Source organism: Mauremys reevesii, linkage group 8, assembly GCF_016161935.1.
Source record: "Mauremys reevesii isolate NIE-2019 linkage group 8, ASM1616193v1, whole genome shotgun sequence".
Taxonomy (NCBI): domain Eukaryota; kingdom Metazoa; phylum Chordata; order Testudines; family Geoemydidae; genus Mauremys; species Mauremys reevesii.
In genome coordinates, this window is record NC_052630.1 from 72484667 (window position 1) to 72504682 (window position 20016).

At 41.1% G+C, this 20016-nt stretch overlaps 1 protein-coding gene across 4 annotated transcripts in view; it reads left to right on the forward strand.

The window, feature by feature from the left end:
* PLPPR5 (phospholipid phosphatase related 5) overlaps nucleotides 1-20016 on the forward strand; it is a 115743-nt gene that overhangs the window by 76574 nt on the left and 19153 nt on the right. For all 4 annotated transcript variants that reach the window (XM_039483245.1, XM_039483246.1, XM_039483247.1 and 1 more), the window contains 2 exons: nucleotides 10210-10342; nucleotides 13870-14120. In XM_039483245.1, coding sequence (XP_039339179.1) covers nucleotides 10210-10342; nucleotides 13870-14120 — 384 coding nt within the window. The remainder of the gene's footprint in view (nucleotides 1-10209; nucleotides 10343-13869; nucleotides 14121-20016) is intronic.

Below are 20016 nucleotides of genomic sequence, written 5' to 3' on the forward strand. Positions count from 1 at the left end.
ATTCATAATTTTACTGCTGCTTTTGTGCTCAAGATATAGTATCTTTGAGCATATGCTCAAAGTACAGAAGATAAAATACAGTACACTTGAGATTAGACTGATAATTCCATACCATCAAGTATTTCTCCATTAGGGATGTTAGTGTGTCTTTAATTCATCTCTAGTTATATTTTGTCCTTCTGCAGTAATTGCTTAGAATTTTAAGGACCGTAAGGAAATACTTTAAGATAATTACAAATGATCATGGGCAAACCTCACATTTTTGTCAGATCTCTTCTGTTTGATTTATGTGAATTATTAGACTCCTTCCCCATAAATTGATACTTAGTCCTTTATCAGTATGCTTTGCTGGCATTAATTCAGCTAGTTCTTGGGACAGCATTCATTTCTAGAGTTCATGTTTCAACCCCACATTTTATTTGAACTGTTTATCTCATCCCTAATTGCAAAAGGATTTAGGGGGCCAATCCTCTTCCCATTGAACTCATTGGGAGGTTTATCATTGACTTTAACAGGAAAAAGATAGATATATTGGGTTGGTAATTAGACAATAGCCTTAAGATACATGTGTAGGGAGAGAGTTTTATACAGAGACCCTTATAATTAGAGCGGTGCTAGATGTGTGGCTTCAAAGGAAGCAGTTACGTCGTTCAGAAGATAAAGACGACATTTTGCAAAATGGTGACTGATTTTTTTATTAGTTTTATTTAAGCTTCTTTGCAATCATGGCTCAAATAATAATGTACAGTGACAAACAGGAGCCAAGAGGAAGTATAAATATAGGCTTTGCAGATGCATTTGTCTGGCATGAAAAGCCAAAGCAACACTAGTGACAAACATCAGTCAGGTGAGCAGCATCATTTGTTTAATTCCAATATTAGAGCATAATGTGTTGTTAATGATACAGGGTACAGTGTCTGATCCTTCAGTCTCAATGGCTTGAGTAAGCACTATATGATCTAGCCCCAAATCTGCAAAATATATGTAAATTCAGGCAGCAGTTCCATCCAGGAAAGGTCACACCAGATATTTACCAATCCCCAGGTAAATCACTAGTAACACCAGCCCCACCCTCTTAAGCACACTAGTCGGAGACACACATGCCCACAAGAAAAGTGGTCAGAATAGGAGCAACATGTCTAGACACTGGGGAGATGTTTGGGGATAGGAGGTAGAAGGGGAGGGAAAATTAAAGGGGGAGGATCGTGTCTCAATTTCTATAATGTATTTTAAAGTATGGCGGGGCAGTGGTATTCAGGAATCCCAGAAGTGCTTTGTTTTTCCTCTTCTTGAGAAAACTGGATTATTAGAATAAGCGGAAGATAGGCAATGTCCAAAATCGTGCAGAGTTACTGAAATTAGTTTCTGGCATGCTGCATGTCAATGGCACTGTTGAAGCAGGAAGTACCACTATTATCAAAGCATCACACAAGACAGGACTCATGGGGAGGGGAGGTACTTTTGAGGAGGAGAGAGAAAGTTGTCATCCCACGATTTCTGTTCAATTTCAGTTGGACTGGGGAGAAGCTGGTGTGAATTGAGGACAGGATGAGAGGCAGGAGATTCAGACTTTCTATCTCCCACCAAACCTTCAGAGCATACAGAACAGAGCAGCAGCATGCAAGATACAAACTCCCCAGTTAATTTGTGACCAGGACTTTCAAAGACATACTGTTTATATGCCCAGTACCTGTTAAGGCAGCTCAGGCACTGTGGACGATAGTATATGTTGAATTTTACTATTTAAATTTAATCATAAATAACGTATTACAGCTGTGTAGATCAAGTAAGGTTTAAGGAAATATAAAGGAACATAGCTGTTGGAAATAGCTATTGGTGCGGGGGATATCCTAAATGTAGGAATTATGCTTAATGATGAATATGTCCTTTACATCATGTGCAAAAGACATAAGGAGACAAACTACTGCCACATATGATACAAAAGCTTATGGCATCTCTGCACAGCCAAATCAGCTCAAAGGGGCTGTCTTGGATGCAAGGATCTGGCCCAACAGGTAATGGGGGAGATCCTGCATCAGTCCCCTTACTGGGAGTTTTGCAATTGACTTCAGTGGGCTGAGGATCAAACCCAAAGGCATGCTCCAGCAATACTGCATGGCATTTACCTTCTCATAAGAAAGATAAATTGTGAGGCCTAAACAGACTGACATCACTTTACAAATATCAGATCCTTTTTTAAAAGCCAAAGCTACTAATCTAATGTAGTTACTGATATTTTACATTTAGGATGAGGTGTGTTCACACTTGATTGAACATGGGCAACTTTATAAGACATCTGTGAACCTGGAGGAGAAGATTAGCCCTTCAGTTTTCCAATTGTGGAACAGTGTTTTAGCCTGCAGTTTGTTAATATTACATGGCTGATAGGTTTGCATAGTAAAGCATGTCTAAAACAATGTCACCAATGCACTTTATTAGGCACAAACAATTTTTTGTGTCCCACCAATTTTGCATTCAATCACCATGTTTCCCAATGTCCCCCAACGTTAACTTGGCGTAGCAATGACTTGCAGCATTCATGCCTTTCTCTGAGTCCCATTTGCACTGAGTAAGTGGTAATGACCACTGATCATCATGCCACTGCTCCCTTTCCTCACCAGTTCTATTTGTATAGGGAGTTGATTATCTACTCTACCTCTTGTAATGTGACATTCCAGAATATGCTCCTTGTCCCAGCAACATGCAGTTGTACCAGTGACAATTTTAAGAGAGCAGCCTGTTGGGTCCCCCATATAGCAATTCTAGGAGCATCCCCATAGTGATTCCATAGTGTTTTATCCATTTTCTGTTCATCAAAGGAGTTTCCATGCATAACAGACCACTGGATGCTGTCTTTTTTGACAACAATACAGAGGGCTAGACTGCCTTTTAACTCAGAGCCTTGAATAGGGGAAGTAGTGCAGAGCTACACTGCTGGAAAAGGTGTAGCAGAGAGATTATTCCTCAGACAGGCAGAATCTCTCCAAGGCCGCTCCTTGCACAAGGAGCTTATTGCTCACCTCTCCACCTCTGCATGATCAGGCATTAGCATCTCAACATCTAGCCCATGATGTGTACATTTCAGGTCAAGACTTACACTCTTCCCTTATGCAATGGTCATGTAAAAGAGATTCTCATAACTGCATTAGAAATAGCCTAAATCTAAATCTTCATAACCATATCTTAAAACAGCCTTTTATGTGTCTGAACTCTGGCCTCAGATGATGCATTTCCCGTGTTGGAAGCATAATCTGCTATGCAGCGAACTCATCTCTGGGGCCATATAAACATTCCAAAGGGAATGGGAAGGCACTCACAGATAAGTACAAAAGATCAGAATAAGAAAGCTTTTAGCCACAATGTACTTCAAAAGATTCTGTTTCATGCTGGTGAAATACAACAGTATAACAAATTATTGTAATTCAAAGGCTGAGGACTGAGTGACAAAGCTGGTCACTTTATATTTTATAAAGTGCTTTCTCATAGCATTCCCTTGAAGACCTCTGGTTATAAAATGTCTGATTAATATGCACTTTTCACCTATAAGCAGGAGTAAAATTTGAATAAAGTGAACAACTTTCAATGTTTTTACATAATGACTTACTATACCATATATCATAAAGTGAGATAAAGAGTATTTAATACCGTTAGAAATAGTTAGCTAATTTACTGACTGACGTGCAACCTACATTATTCTACATTATAAAAATTGTGCGAAAGCTGCTAATATTTATAAATCTAATTTTATATACTACTAATAACTTTTCAGTGGTAACTTGAAATGCATTGAACTGACTCTCTTCCTAATTATGGATAAGGAGCCACATTGAAAATGAAGGCTATTTTCCAAGTTTTCCTTGCTGCTCATTTACTGATAAATTGTGGAACTCTTTTTTGCGTCCTCTCACAACACATGCTGAGTGGTTACTCAATGTGATTGTATTTTTACATGCTGAATGCCAGGTGGATTATTCTCTGTATAATTACCAACTGATACATTTCCTTCAGAAGGATTTTTTTTCCTCAAAACTTTTGGTCATATTTACAATAGAAAATGTGTTTCGGAGGAAACTAGCGATGCCTTTCTCAGTAGGTTTAAACAAGCAGGAAGCAATGAGAATGAGGAATGGCCTCGAGGGAAAGCTCTGCATAATGAACTTGAAATTGCTACTGTTGGTAATACTGCCACTGCTTTTCCTGCCAGGGCTGTCACCTCATAAGCCAATTTTAGTTTAAAGGAGATTGTAGAGTTAGTCTACAAAATCACTGAGCATCACAGTTTGTGCTGCTAGATTTTGCATGCTCTATAGGATGTTGATGTCATTCAGAAGTGACTATTGATGTCACTTGGAGGTGAATGCTGGCCAGAAATGCAACACTATCTTGTGTTATTTTAAGAAAACAAATTTGAAGGCAGATCAGCAGCAACAACTAGACAAACCCCTTAGTCCTGCAGCCCTTTCTGTGAAAAACTCTTATTGAAACCAATGTGAGGGCCTACAAGATAAGACCCACATTTTGCTGAAGTTATTTCTCCCACAAAAAGCATACTAGAGAGAGACATTCCTCTCATCCAGCTTCAGTAAGATTTTATAGCCTGGGCTTTTTCCTCTCACAAATCTGGAAGAAAAGCAGGACTTGTGAACTCAGGCATGAGGTTCTTGTGCGCTGGTCTCTGGACCATGGTGTTAAGGGGACATCTTTCAGGTGGTCAGGAGCTCTTAGTGGACTATGTGGTGCTGTCTGTCATTAGGTGTGGTCCTGTTGAAGTCAATGGAAAGGCTCCTTGTGACTTCAGTGGGTTTTGAATCAGGCCCTTTGTTTCCAGCTGAGACAAAACAGAACCGGTTGGAGAGAGGAATGAAATGAGGAGCAGAAGTAGACAGTATCATCAATATTTTCAAGAAGGACAAAACACTTAGCACATTAAAGAACGTGTCACATAAATATTTTCACAGAATTATTTTTGCATGTGAGCAATTGCTGTAATTGGAAGATAAACATAAGAATTGACATAGTGGATCAGAACAGTGGTCTGTGTAGTCTAGTGTCCTGTCACATACAGTGGGTATTATCTGATGCTTTATTGGGAGGGTCAGTAAATCCTAAAGTAGGCAGTAACAGGAGAATCTGTTCCTAGAACAATTTCATTCTAATCTCCTAATATTATAATTAGATATTCTTATCTGCATAAATGTTCAATCTTCTTTTAATCCTGCTAAATATAACCAGGGGTGTTATGCAATCGTGAATGAGAGAGTGGATGAACCAAATAACTGTGAATGAGAGGGGAGGTGGTCCACAAAAAATCTGTCTATTAGGATGTTAGGAGCCATGTGCTAGATTAAATCATCTACAAGGATATTGTCTGTTGTAAACAGTAGAGCAGGGATCGGCAACCTCTGGCACGCGGCTCGTCAGGGTAAGCACTCTGGCGGGCCCGGCCAGTTTCTTTACCTGCCACATCGGCAGGTTCAGCCGACCGTGGCGCCCACTGGCTGTGGTTTCCGTCCCAGGCCAATGGGGGCTGCAGGAAGCAGTGCGGGCTGAGGGATGTGCTGGCCACAGCTTCCCACCACCCCCATTGGCCTGGGATGGCGAACCACGGCCAGTGGGAGCTGCGGTCGGCTGAACCTGCTGACGCGGCAGGGTAAACAAACTGGCCCGGCCAGCCAGGGTGCTTACCCTGGCGAGCCGCATGCCAGAGGTTGCCGACCCCTGCAGTAGAGGAAGGTAAAGAAGGTTGCGTGTTTATGGAGTTAGCAGAAGGTTATTTCTTTATCCAATATATTGAAGAACCAGCGAGGTCACAGCTAATCTAGATCTAATAATTGGAGTGAGCCAGGTGTATTGTGATATTTCAAGTTAGAAAAGGATTCCGAATTTAGGACCTCTGTTGTTCGGAATATACTATATGAATGGTAAGGCGATACAGAAAATAGATATCTAAATGTACACATGATGCTAAAACTGAAAGGCAGATGAGCGCCAATGTAACCTGACTTGAGAAGATTTGGATTGTTTAGGAGATAGTGTCAGAAGATGACTAATGCAGAAAAAACTGAAATAATTTCAGCAGTGGGAGCCAATCTAGGAAATATGTGCTAAATGCTACAATCATTCTGAAAAGTGAACAGAAAAAGGACTTGCGTTGTAGAACACTATTGAATCTGTGGGACCCGTGCATAACAGCCATGAAAACAAACAAGGTATTAAGTTATATCAAATGAAAGTAATATTGTTCGACTTCCCTCCTCTCAATTTAAAGAACTGGATGTAGTATGGGTCATACCATAGGAAAGATATTTGCCATGGAGATTAAGTGTAGGGGAGACAACTTTGCCTATGGGTTACATCTGATGCCCTTTTTCTGGATGATTCTTCTTTTCCCGAGTATGTATATCTCTGCCTCTCTCTCTCTCTCTCTCTTTGTGGAAATCTTAGTATTCATAATGAAGTTTGCAACATAACATGTAACGTACATATCCTCGGCAATCTATCTTAATGCTTTATATGGCTCTCATTATGATAGTATCTGAGTACCTCACAATCCTTTAATTACAACATTCCTCTGAGGTAGGAAATTATCACTATCCCAGTTTTACAGATAGCAGAATCGCTTCTGGCCATCTTTCGTCTGGTGTGGAGACTAATAATAACTATAATAATTATAGAATCCATTCTTGACCTCTGAATTCTTGAATGTGCTCTTCCCTTTAGTGGTCTAAGCTAGCAAGCGTATCTCAGACAAAACAACCTAATGGATACCGCTACTATCTTCTCTGTCACTTTTTCATCACTCTCAGTATGTTTGTATCCCCATAAGTGCTATAAGTCCTTATATCAATGCTACCATGGCCCATGGACAGCAGGATAATTATTTACTAATTTATTTAACAGAATTTTTCATTTTGGGCTTTGAACAATATCAGGGAAAATAATTTTGTTGCCTGTTGTGCACAATGACTTATTCCACTCATTGTGCATTATATCTGAGGGCACAGAGCAGGGCCTGGCACATCAACAGCTCTGCGTACAGCAGAGTTCTTAAACTTTCTTACCCCTGAAACTGCACATCAAGTACCAGAATAACTTATTTCATCTCAGAATCAGAATACTATCTCATAATATGCTATGAAGACTCGACAAGAAAAGCAGTCAGGTTGGTCTGAAAATGAACCGTTGCAAAACAAAATACATGCGATCAGACGTCTTACAAAAAGCCCAAATAACGGTAACAGGAGAAGAAATTGAAGAAGTGGAACAGTACATATATTTGGGCCAAGAAGTTAATATGTGCCAAGACATGAACGGAGAACGCTTGCAAAGGATTCGGGCAGGATTGTGTGCATTTAATTCCATCAAGGACATCCTCAAAGGAAAAATCAACAAGACCACATGTATAAATATCTTTAAATCAGCAGTGCTGCCAGCCATGCTGTATGGCAGTGAAACGTGGGCACTGACGAAGAGAGAAGAACAGCGGCTGTCAGTAGCTGAAAGGGCAATGGAACGAGCTATGTTGGGAATTTCCCTTCTGGATTGTATCCCAAATGAAATTATTACAGAACGCAGCGGTGTGAAAGATACTGTTGTGGAAAGCAGATATAATAAGATACGATGGGCGGGCCACATAGCACAGTTCACGGACAATAGGTGGGCCGCAATCATTACTGAGTGGTACCCGTGAGAACAGAAAAGACCACCTGGTCGGCCTCCAAGAAGATGGGAAGATGTAAAACATTTTGGACGAATGTGGAGAAGAAAGGCAAAAATGTGAGAAGAATGGTGGACGTGTTGTGATCAGCGCAGTCTTAACGACAGCTGAAGACCGACCGATCCAGGTGATCCAGGTGAGGTGAATATGCCATGGGTAGCACTTGTCTTTGCTTGGCCTACCAACAGAGATAGGAGGTGCAACAGGAGAACCATCACTGCTGCCTGTCAGGGTTCAGATACAACCAATAGAGACAAGCTGCCAAGTGATGGGCAAGGGCGCCTGTCCCACATAGAAACATGGGATACTTGGAAAGCCTGGTTCTCCCATTGAGAAGCCCCAGCTTTCCTGTAAACCAAGAAGGGGAACCCATATTTATGCCTCCCATGGATCAGCAGATTCAGAGATACTAAGCAACTTCGACATTGCAAGCACTAGCAGAAGGTTCTGCATTCTGTCTCATGACATGCACATGTAAGTAATTCATACAAGGGCCAGATACTGCTCTTAGTTGCAATGTGGAAATTTGAAGTAATTCCACTGAGGTTCTTTGGATTGGCACAGGTACAACGGAAGGGAAGAATCTGGCCCAATATTTTCAAACTGTCTAATACTAAAGCCTAGATTTTCTGTTCTCCAGCGGGGTGGGAAGAAACCTGTGAAGCACATAACAGATCTTAAGAGGTTTCAGCCGTCGCATCCACATATTTAAAGCTTTTTTCATGAAAGCTGTAGGAGTTGTTAAGCTGAACTCTTGTTATCATTGCCATTGTTTGGATGAACTCAGATTTCAAGGTTGAGTTAAACTTTACACAGGTACTTAACTGTTTCTGAATCATAACTTGATAAAAGGAGTATAGAAAGAGGAATTGTACTTCCCAGATGCAGAACATTTGAGTCAGATCAAAATGGAGAGGAAGGAAGTTTGGTAGCTTGTGTACTGGATTTACTGTGTTTATTCTAAAGTATGCAGTTAGACTGGCTTCTGATTCTAAAATCAGAGAAAATCAAAGTTCAGTGTATTTGACCAAATTTTGCCTTCCATTCCAATTATGTAGCCTTCCTGAGTTGTTGTTTATTTGGACTACAGTATTATAAACAGGCCATTTCCTCCCCTGTGTGGATGAGTGGTCCATGTCACAATCTAGCCAAAAGTTTTCTGAGGGAATCTAAATAATAACTGAGTCAGATGTGGCATTTAGTCTGTTGGCTGCACCGGTCATTGCATTTGCCTGCAGTTTTCTTTATATCCTGGTTTGATGCTTTTGTGAATAATATAGTTCATAAAGTTGTTCAAAACCATTTTATGGTTTTAAAAAAGATTAATTATTTCCTATGTGAAGATTTTTAAAAATTTGGGCCATAATACAGCATTGTTTATTTGAATAAGGGTTGCTGTCTTTCCAGAATTTAATAGCAAGGCACTCGGTATACTGCTTTTCATCCAAAGTTCTCAAAGTGCTGTGTAAATGGGTATAAGTGTTGATATCCCCTTTATGTAGATGGGTTAACTGAGGGCAAACAGGTAAAATGGTTTGCCTAAGATCACATAGTGAACTGAACCCTGGCAGACTGGTATACAGTATCTCAACCCTATACTTCATTCACTAGATCACCCTTACTCCCACAATACTGTACATGGTGTAAAACTTCAGTACTCTATATAAAAAACTTCAGGTGTGGATACACATGCAAATCAAGAGCAGTGTATAGCCATACGGTAAAACAATGTACACTTTATGAAGGTTATTTTAAATTTCAGCTTGGCATTTGTTTAGTTTTTCTGAATGTTTCAGTTCTTACTGACAGAGCTGAAAAGTGTGTGGTCTAAAAGCATTTCAAATATAAATTCACTTTGGTGTAAAGATTGCAAAGTGTGAAACAGGGCCCAGTAAGTGTTCAGATATCAGCAATGGCATTTTGTTGAAGTGTGATGAACAAAGCTAATATTGAACTTGACAAACTCGCTTAGCAAAATAGGCAATCATTGTCCCTTAAATACCTACTGCTGCTAAACAATCCCTGATCTGAACAGAAGCTTTAGAGTGAGTATTTCCTCTGTGATCAAATGATTTAGGGCCTAGTCTTGCGAGGTGCTGAGTGCCCATTGAAGTCAATAGGATTTGAGTGTTCAGCACCTCACAGCATCAGCCCTTCACTCCTGATGCTTTTACACATGTTTCAGATATTATGTAGTCCGTGGCTCTTAAGATTTTTTTTTCCTGAAAACTGGGTCGTGGGTGTAAGTGTCGTCTCTGTTATGAAAGGTTATCCTCTTTTTTTATGCAAATACATTAAAACAAGCTATATGGCATATTTCCTTCACAAGTAGATTAACTGTGCAGGACTTGACTCACTTATGTGGGTTTCTGTTTGTTTTTCTTGTCCTATCTTAACCCTCCCCAAAACCAAACAATCATCTCTACATCATTAGTATTTATGCTTGCTGAACTCTGATGTACCATGTCTTCCCCTTTTGTTTCCCTCCTTAGATAATCATTGGAGAAACTGCAGTGTTTTGTCTACAGCTAGCTACAAGGGATTTTGAAAACCAAGAAAAAACCATATTAACTGGAGACTGTTGTTATATAAATCCACTGGTGCGCAGAACCATCCGATTCCTTGGTATGGGCAAAGTTAATGCTTTTATAGTTTAATGAATGCAAATAGTCAATATCATAAGATTTCAAATGAGGAAAAGCTTTATGTAACAAATGCTTTACATATAATCCTAACAAGACATGTAATGGGTCTCTTCCCCGTGTATGCACTCCTCTGTAGACCTAGCACTGCTCTTTTAGGCAGCCAGTGGGAGTTTTAGGTGAGCAGTAGTTATTAGCAGCAGCACAGATAGCAAGAATCGGGTGCCGGCAGTGCTTAATTTGTGCCAGGGCTTGCCAGGGCTCAGGGCTGGCTCCAGGGTTTTTGCCACCCCAAGTGGCGGGTGGGGAAAAAAAAAAGCTGTGATCGCGTTCAGCAGCACTTCAGCGGCAGCTCCACCGTACCGCTTTATTCTTCGGCGGCAAGAGGGACCCGCTGCCGAATTGCCGCAGAAGACCCGGACGTGCCACCCCTTTCTGTAGACCACCCCAGGCACCTGCTTGCTGCACTGGTGCCTGGAGCTGGCCCTGCTAGGGCTGAGCCCTGGCACCTCTAGGCTTGGCAATTCATACCCCCAGCATCTCTGGGCTTGCTGCATCAATTATGAATGTAAAAAAGTTGCTTGAGCCCTGGAACCTAATTGCTTGAACCCCAGGCCTCTTTCATTACGAATTTAAGCACTGGGTGCAGGCCAAGTGAGGGGTAGAGACACGGTCAGCAGACTTGCAGCAGGGTAGATTGGCTGACCAGGCCCACTGCAGACAGGGAGTACAGAGGTATCTCAGCTCCTAGGGCCTTAAGCTTGGCTGCCAACAAAGCATGTATATATGCCCAACTTGAAGTCAGTCGGACTTAATCATGTGCCTAAAGCTAAGCACATGCTTAGGTACTTTGCTGAATCAAAGCCTGAATTACAGTTTTATACACCTAGGGTGAAGCTCTGGCTCCACTGAAGTCAATAACAAAACTCCCATTGACTTCAGTAGGGCCAGGAACTCAGTGCCGCTGTTTAGTGCAGTGTAATCTTTCATTGGGAAAAAATACCACTTAAAATATCCAAAAAATGTCACTTTTTGGATCCTTTGAATAAATATGGAGATGCTGTAGCAGGGCTCAGTTGGGTCTGTTAGACACAGCCCTGAGCAGGGGGTGATGCCTCAGGGATGCACAATCCCTCCCTTATTGCCCTACTGTGTAAAGGGAGGGCACAGCTGTGCCATTCTTTACAGCCTGAAAGGTTCCGTGGCATCTTTATCTTATGTCAGAGACTGTCATTCCAGCTGGCTAGCAGATTTATACTAGCAATAATATTGGGCTTGTAGAAATCATTAAGGACCAGACTATGTCAGGGCTTTGTATGGATCTATGGGCAGGGGCGGCTCCAGGCCTCCAGCACGCCAAGCGCGTGCTTGGTGCGGCAAGCCATGGGGGTGCTCTGCTGGCGCCGCGAGGGCAGCAGGCAGGCTGCCTTCGGCGACTTGCCTGTGGAGGGTCCACTGGTCCAGCCGAAGCCGCCGGACCAGCGGACCCTCCGCAGGCAAGCCGCCGAAGGCAGCCTGCCTGCCGTGCTTGGGGCAGCAAAATGTCTAGAGCTGCCCCTGTCTATGGGGATGGGAAGAGATGCTGTAAAGGAGCTACCCACACTCCACTTGGTTTCTTAATGTAGGGACATGTATAATCTGTGCCTGTACTCCTTCTCATTCAATGAACCCTCGAGTGCACAGAAACAAAGAGCAATCAGGGAGAGTAGGAAGGAGTAAATTTTACTGTTCTTTAGGGCCAGTGAGGGGGTAAGGCCAAAGCCATGCATCTTCGTCACCTTCCCACCCATTTGGGGGCAGTGTGCCCCTGGGGGACTGAGGGAGTCCTTCCATGCAGAGCCACACAGGCACAATCCCCTTTTAATGATTTATAGCAATCCAAAATGAATGATCATTGGCATGGAACAGTAACCATCTGGACTTACTGTCTCTGAAGTTAAGAGGTGCGAAGCCACCTCAAAAATAATTCTGGTTCTTCTAAGTTTTTCTGAGACGTCTTAAAAAAAAAAAGTGGTCATTAGCAGCACAGGTACTTCTGCAGCCCTCTCCTCCATAGTATCCAGGTGCCTCACAGTCATTAATACATTTATTGTCACAACACTCTGCCAGATAAGGAAGTAATATTATCCCCATTTGTACATGGGGAACTGAGACACAGAAAGGCTTAGATGACTTGTCTAGGAAATCTGCGGCTGGGCCAGATTCTGCCAAGTCTTAGGCTAGTGTTCTAATCACTAGATTGTCCTTCCCTCTAGTGCTAGCTACTGTTCCCAGCAGGAATGGTAAGAAACATGATGTGTACATCAAATAGTAGCAATTATCCTTTGAATAATCAAATCAATGTATTTCCACACTAATAAAACAATGCATATAAAAGGCTAATACTTCACTGATGTGTTTCATGATCAATCCTTTGGCATAAATAATTTCTCATATATACATCTTTACCATGCTATGCTGATGTTTTGATAAAAATGCCATGCACAGAAAGGTACCCAGTGGTAGACAGTTGAAGACGGCTTGTGTACAGCTATATTAAATAATTCATCACTTCAGCTAGTTTATACAGTTGAGGGAAAAAAGAGATGCTTGTCGAAAATATGTGTGGTTCCTAGTATGTCTTAAAGTTATTGATCCAGGCCAGACTTTCCTGGTTCTTGAGCTGGTGTGTTGGATGGGAAGCTGAAAGAGCCTGCCCACTGTCCCTTGCACTGCCGCCCATGGGCCAGACAAGTTGCAGTCCCTGTGCTCCAAGTGCAAGTACCGCTAGTTACCCCAAAAGGTTAGAAAGCGGTAGAGCTAGGATCCTCTTCTCAACCGTAAGAGCTAGTGAAGCAGGCAGCCTGCAGAAGGAAAGAACATACTGCACCTTTCTAGAGGGTGGGGAGAGGCTGAACTTCTCCAAGGCACTGGGAGTTTCGGGCGCCTTCCAATGCCCCTGTGAGGCTGTGCAGGTATGGACCATCTCCAGCACAAGCCTGGAGCTTAATGCCACCATCTGACCCTTAATATGTGTGAGGTGCTTTGAGGTGTCTTGAATGGCAGGACCTATTAAAGGTATGGAACAGCTTCCATGTGAAGAGAGATTAAAAAGACTGGAAATGTTCAGCTTGGAAAAGAAGTGACTGGGGGGTGGGGGGGGGAAGATATGATAGAGGTCTATACAATCATGAATGGTGTGGAGAAAGTGAATAAGGAAGTGTTATTTTCCCCTTCACATAACACATGGCTATTAACTTAGATGGTCAGGTCAGGGATGCAATCCCATGCTCTGGGTGTCCCTACGCCTATGACTTCCAGATGCTGGGATTGGATGATGGGATGGATCACTCAATAATTGCCCCATTCTGTTCATTCCCTTTGAAACATCTGACAGGATACTGGTCTAGATGGACCATTGGTCTGACCCAATATGGCCATTCTTATGTTTGTATTATTAATATAATAATAAATAATAGACCTACAATATAATGTACTGGAGTAGGAAATTAACTTTGTTTTCCTCTTTAGGAATCTATGCATTTGGACTGTTTGCTACAGATATCTTTGTAAATGCTGGACAAGTAGTAACAGGGAATCTTGCACCACATTTTCTTGCACTTTGTAAACCCAACTATACAGCACTTGGATGTCAACAGTTCACACAGTTCATCAGTGGTGCACATGCCTGTACTGGAAACCCAGATCTTATTATGAGAGCCAGAAAAACATTTCCATCCAAAGAAGCAGCTCTTAGTATATATGCAGCTACGTATCTGACTGTAAGTACATCATACCATGTAATTTCATTGTACTTTGAGCATAGACTATATATTAGCAATCTGAGATATTTTATTATTTTTTGAATTTAAGATAATTATCAATAATAGGTCACATATCTGAGATTTTCCATCCACTAAAACTTAGATGTGAAATATTGTGTAAAAGTAATGAAGCTCCTTTGAAAATTTGAATCATTAGGCCAAATTCTGGTGTCAGTTACATGGAGACAACTCTCACAGGCTCTAGAAGTAGGGAGATTATAAGGAAAAAATTGAGGAGGAATTGGTTTTATGAAAAGGAAAATATTACATGTTTGTTTGTTTGTTTTAAAAAGGCAGTTCTGTTCATCCTTAAGTAATGGAATAGAACAGTGGTCAAAGAGAGAGCCCCACTGGGTGAAATTCTGCACTCACATTAGTGTAAATTGTGAGTAACTCCATTAAATTCAGTGGAGTTACTATGGATTTTTGTGTGTGCATCTAATCTAGTGGTGTCCATCCTGAGGACCAGACATCTTTTAGAAAGACAAAGCAGCCGTAGTCAATACTTTGGAGCAGATTTCCTGTCCTGTTCTTCTCTTTTTATGCCACTCAGATGGTGGTGCGAAGGGAAGGATCTGTAAATCCCCTGCTGGGGTTCAGGAGAAGCCAGGTGAGCCCTTACCCCGCTCTCTTGGCCAGGGAAGCAGGGAATGAAACAGCCAGAACTGTTCTTTCCTTCCTGTCGTGTGACATAGTTGATGGCCAGCAGGGGAACTGCTGAGCATCAGTTGCAGGGCAGGGATAGGAGCTGCTCTGGGTAGACCTGTATCACACCAGAGCTGCTGTAGAAGAAGTGGTGGGAGGTAGTGAAGGAGGAAGTAGCAATGAGGCTGATTCAAATGTTACAGTTTAAAAATAATAGAATATAGCTCACAGAGCACATTTTCAATTCATAGCCAAATCCGCATTTTTCTTCACCTACAGGGCCTCACTTCAGAGCTTCTTGGTCTAATCTAAGCTCATAACCTGACATCTGAGCACCAAGGCAAATGTATAGCTCTGTGGTCCTCACAGGCCTGAATAGATAATTTCATCATTAGATAAACTATTGCCTTCAAATGGGGTAATCTTCGCTTTGGATATGTTTATTTTTTAAGCTTATTTATATTTAGAAAACCTTTAGTGAGCTGACAACTGATATTTGTCAATCAAATTCCTACTGGCAGGCATCACTTTATGTCCACTGACCCCTGAGTGCACTTTGAGTGCACTGAGTACTTTCTTGTTCCTAGAGTACCTTCTTGTGCGTCTAGAAATTGTTAAGGCCAACAAATTAAGTGTTTCCAGCATTAAATGTAGCATTTACAAAAAGTTCCTTGAGTACTCTAGAAGCATTGATCAACATCACAAGGAGAGTGTTATCTGCAAATAAGTAGGGAAGGAAACAGTAAGACATCCATCTCAACTATAGGAAAGAGCAACACTCATGTTGAGCAATCTCTCTTGCTTTGGGGACATACTTGAGGCATTATTTCATACATTTAAACTTACTTCTATATCTGCTTCAAGCTATTTTACAAAATACTTGTAATTTTACATTTTAATTGCTCCTATTTGTCTTATCCGTCTGTAAAACTGTACCCATTGTAACCATGAGTCACAGTAACTAAAGAAAACCAGCTGCTACAGCCACTGCAGAGCAAAAGAAAAAAAAAAGTACTAATACATTTTTTTAAAAGCTAAACAATTCTAGACTGTTTCTTAAAAAAAATCATCATAATTTTAAGGTCCAATATCTAGTGAATCATCAGAGCAAAGTATAAAAGCTTTATTTCACATATCACTAATGTTTCCACCTTTCTAATTATATAGATCATTTTGTTGTAGCCCTGACAGTTGGCAAACTCCCACTGGTCCAGACCTGAATAATGCAAGTCCTGGTCCTCAGACCTGTGTCGTTTTCAATTCCTACTCTTATCTGATTTGAGAAAGAAGAAAACATTTTTATGTAGGGTTTATTAAGAAGGAAAAACTGGTGGCTGAGAGGGAAAATGGATTAATAAGATTGGAGTGCTTGAAGTATTTCTGGTGCAGTTGGTGTGCAAGTGTGCAGGTGACAAGGTCAGAGAACTAAATAAATGGGGTTTATTTAATGTTTTCCAGGTCTCTCTCTAGCTTCAGAAATAAATGGCGCCCATGGGTCTCATGACTACATATGTCTTTGCATAGTATATATCAGTATAGTTAATTATACTACAGTGCTATAAAACAGTGACACGAATTGAATTCTGAATTATCTTGTGGTGGATCATATGTATCCACTGAATGATCATGATACAATTCACACCCTAAATCATGACACAACATAGGGAGAAACTTATCCTTTTACTTTTTTTTAATGCATATTTCCTGCTTTCATCATTTATTTTATAAAAGTTTTGTGGTGTGCATTGTTAAAGCTAGAAAGCCCAGTTCAGTACATGTAAGGGTAAGAAGTGCAATGTCCTGGGATTTGGGATGGCTGTTCCTGATATTTATATATACCCATTTCTTGTCAGCTGATCTCCCATAGAGTTATTCACTGTGGAAGAGTTTTAATTTGTGTCTGGGGCTCCATGAGAGCCTTGCTAGTAGGGGTAGTCAGAGGATGCACAGAATCAGCTATGTACATTACTCAACCAGACTGACATGAGCGTTGGCATTACTGGAGTACTGAGCTGAACTCTTCCCTCTGCTTTCTGTTTGTTTCCAGAAGTATTGTTTGGGAATTGTTGCAGAATCCCAGTTGTTGCTGCCTTTGCATTCCAGCCAGCTATGCACTAAACACACTTTAGGATATAAATAGGCAAGGAGCTATTTCAGTGATTTCACCCTAAGAGCAGGTGGAGTAAACAAAGCAGGATCAGTGTGATTTTTACCAATGAGTGTGTTTAAACCTAAACTCAGGAACTCTACTTGCACTATTTTCTATCTTGGTCTATCAACAAACATCTATGGCCCCTGTCACCTAGTATCTGAGCAGATTGGCTTGTTAACAATAGCTTCTTTTTTTGGCTAACTCGTTTGCAGTGTGTGTGTTTTGGTTTTTGTTTTGGTTTTGCATGTGGGTGGTTGCTATGGCAACTCTGAATTTCCCTCCTGCTAAAAGCACAGCCTTCTCAAACAATTTTATTTCTAACATTTGAACCTTTCTTTTACTAGGGACTTCTCCAGAAGGCCTTAGCAACTGAAATGTTGGACTATAGCAATGTGGTCTGATGGCTTCCCCGCCCTTCTCCAAACATGGATGATTGCAGTGATTCAAAACTTACCCTTTTCCTAGGGTTCCCCCACCCCAACAAAACCCCAAAACAAAACTCAAAATGAAACAACACAAAATCCAATCCAAGCCTTCTATCCAGGTTGGCTACTCCTGGGCCTCCTCTTTAAAGATTGCTCAGCCCATAGACTAGATCCTCTTTTTCTAAAGAGTCACTCCCCATCCCTAATATCCAGTTATGGTATGAGTCACCTGCCTCAGTAGAACCTCAGAGTTATGAACACCAGAGTTACAAACTGACCGATCAACCACATACCTCTTTTGAAACCGGAAGTACACAATCAGGCAGCAGCAGAGACCTCCAAAAAAAAGCTAATACAGCACTGTACTGTGTTAAACATAAACTACAAAAAAAAGAGAGAAAGTAGCATTTTTCTTCTGCGTAGTGAAGTTTCAAAGCTGTAGAAAGTCAATGTTCAGTTGTAAACATTTGAAAGAACAACCATAACATTTTGTTCAGTGTTACGAACACTTCAGAGTTATGAACAACCTCCATTCCCGAGGTGTTCGTAACCCTGAGGTTCTACTGTAAATCATCATAACCCTTTCCCAACATGATCAACCCTGCTAACACTGTGGGATGTGTCAGGTGACCATTGCCAGTCTGTTAAACAGAAGAAAATAGTATCATCACCACAATTTTGGCATGCAAACAAATAGCAAAACCTAGTAGAATATGCTGAAACTTTGTCTGGTCTCATTAAGTTGGGGGCATATTAAAGTACATCAGTTATGAAAAAACATAAATATATGCATAACTGAACACATGAATAAGAAGTCATGAGTCTTTTGGGTAAAATTTCAAAACAGTATCTTGGGATCTCTCCTAGACTTTAATGAGTCTTGTGGCTAACAACTATCACTCTGCTTTGAAAATGGAGGGGCTGATCTTTGCAAGTTGCAACTTGGGAGAGATTTTAGTTCCATTTGTGAGATTTAAAATGTTTTGGATTTAGACATCTGAAAAATATTCAGACCATCTTTGGTTTTGTTCTGGTTTTTTTTTATTGCATTGGTGAAGGCCATTAGGCAAATGCAGTTTGAGATTACGGTGCAGTGACTCTAGCAATATCTAGAGTGTTAAGATCTCCTAGATCCCTTTCTAACTGGATCTAGACTGGATATGGTAAGGAATCATCTCAGGACATTTTATTTGACTTCTTGATGCTGGACAAAACTTTTTGATCCTTTGATTACATTTGATTACCATTGATTGTGAAGTGTTGACATGGCTGTGATCTAAGCAGGGATCAAATTTCGTGTAAAGTGGCTCCATTCTTTTCTCTGAAATTCTAATGTTGGGCACTTGATGTTCTGTCCTGGGAGATTTTCATCATCCTTCCTGTTTAATGCACGTTTAAGGCTGTGGGAGGAGACAGCGAGGAAGTTTGGGTTCCATTACCATCAATATGATGGTGACACTGACCTCAGTGTCTCTCTTATCAGATCCAGATGGTGCAGTCTTTCAGCTTTCCCTGTGTCTGCTTAATGGGGTCTGGATAATAGCTGTCTGAAGCTCAGTTCAGACAAGATGGAGCAATGGTGATAGGCTATGGGAAACATCTAGATGTGATGGTGGTATTGGTATTCACAGCGCTGAGAGAGAGAGATGGGGCTGTCCATCTTTTGTTAGTAAAGTGTACAACACAAGGGTCCTTTTGAATCTTTGGCTGCTCTTAGAAGTCAAGTGGCAGCAGTATCCACACATGCGATTTATTTCCAATAATGGGCATGACGATTAAAATCTTTCCTCTCTGATACTGATCTTGCCTCAGATATTAGATGCCTCTATCACCTTCAGGCTGAATGACTTCAGTGGTACTCTATCCGGGGTTGGGACTACACCTGAAGACCACTTGGTGTCTTCCTCTAATGCCCAGTGTGGCTGCCAATTTATTACTGGTGTGTCTCACAATGAATAGGTGACACCTGTGCTCCATTGTCTGAATTAGCTTTCAGTTTGTTTTGTGTGGACTTCAAGATGTTAGTTTAGATCTACAAAGGCTGTGGTCCTGGCTCCATAAGAGGCCACCTCTCTCCTTGTGTTATTCCCTACCTGTTGAGATCAGATTAGGTACACCAGCCCTCAGATTTACACACCTCAAGGCTCATAGCAGAGCATTTTCTCCGAAAGCTCTACAACTCTGGAAATTGCTCTTCTCTTTGACACAAGAGGCTGACTTTGTGGGTATTTAAGGCATATTGGAAGGCACACCTTGCACAAGTTTTGGCCTGAAGGGAGGACTGGAGGAAGCTGAGGTGGTTCTTTGGAACTGTGATGTTAGAGTCCATGTTAATGTTTGTTTGTTTATTTAACTAATGTATTTCAGTATTGCTTGTCTTCTTAGAGAAGTCTGAAAAGCACATTTTATAACTCTCATGACTCAGTAATTAAAACATTGGAGACTAAACTGAGAATTAATAATTTAGGAGTGCTATGTGTGTCAGAAAAATCCTGAACCCTAAATCTGGTGGTTCTCAATAATTGATTAGCACAAATTCTAAGAAATTTTACAATATTATACTTAATGCCTTCCTCAGAAAAGTTCCCAGAACTCTCTCTATACTTGCACTCTGAGCATCCCTAAAGTGGAC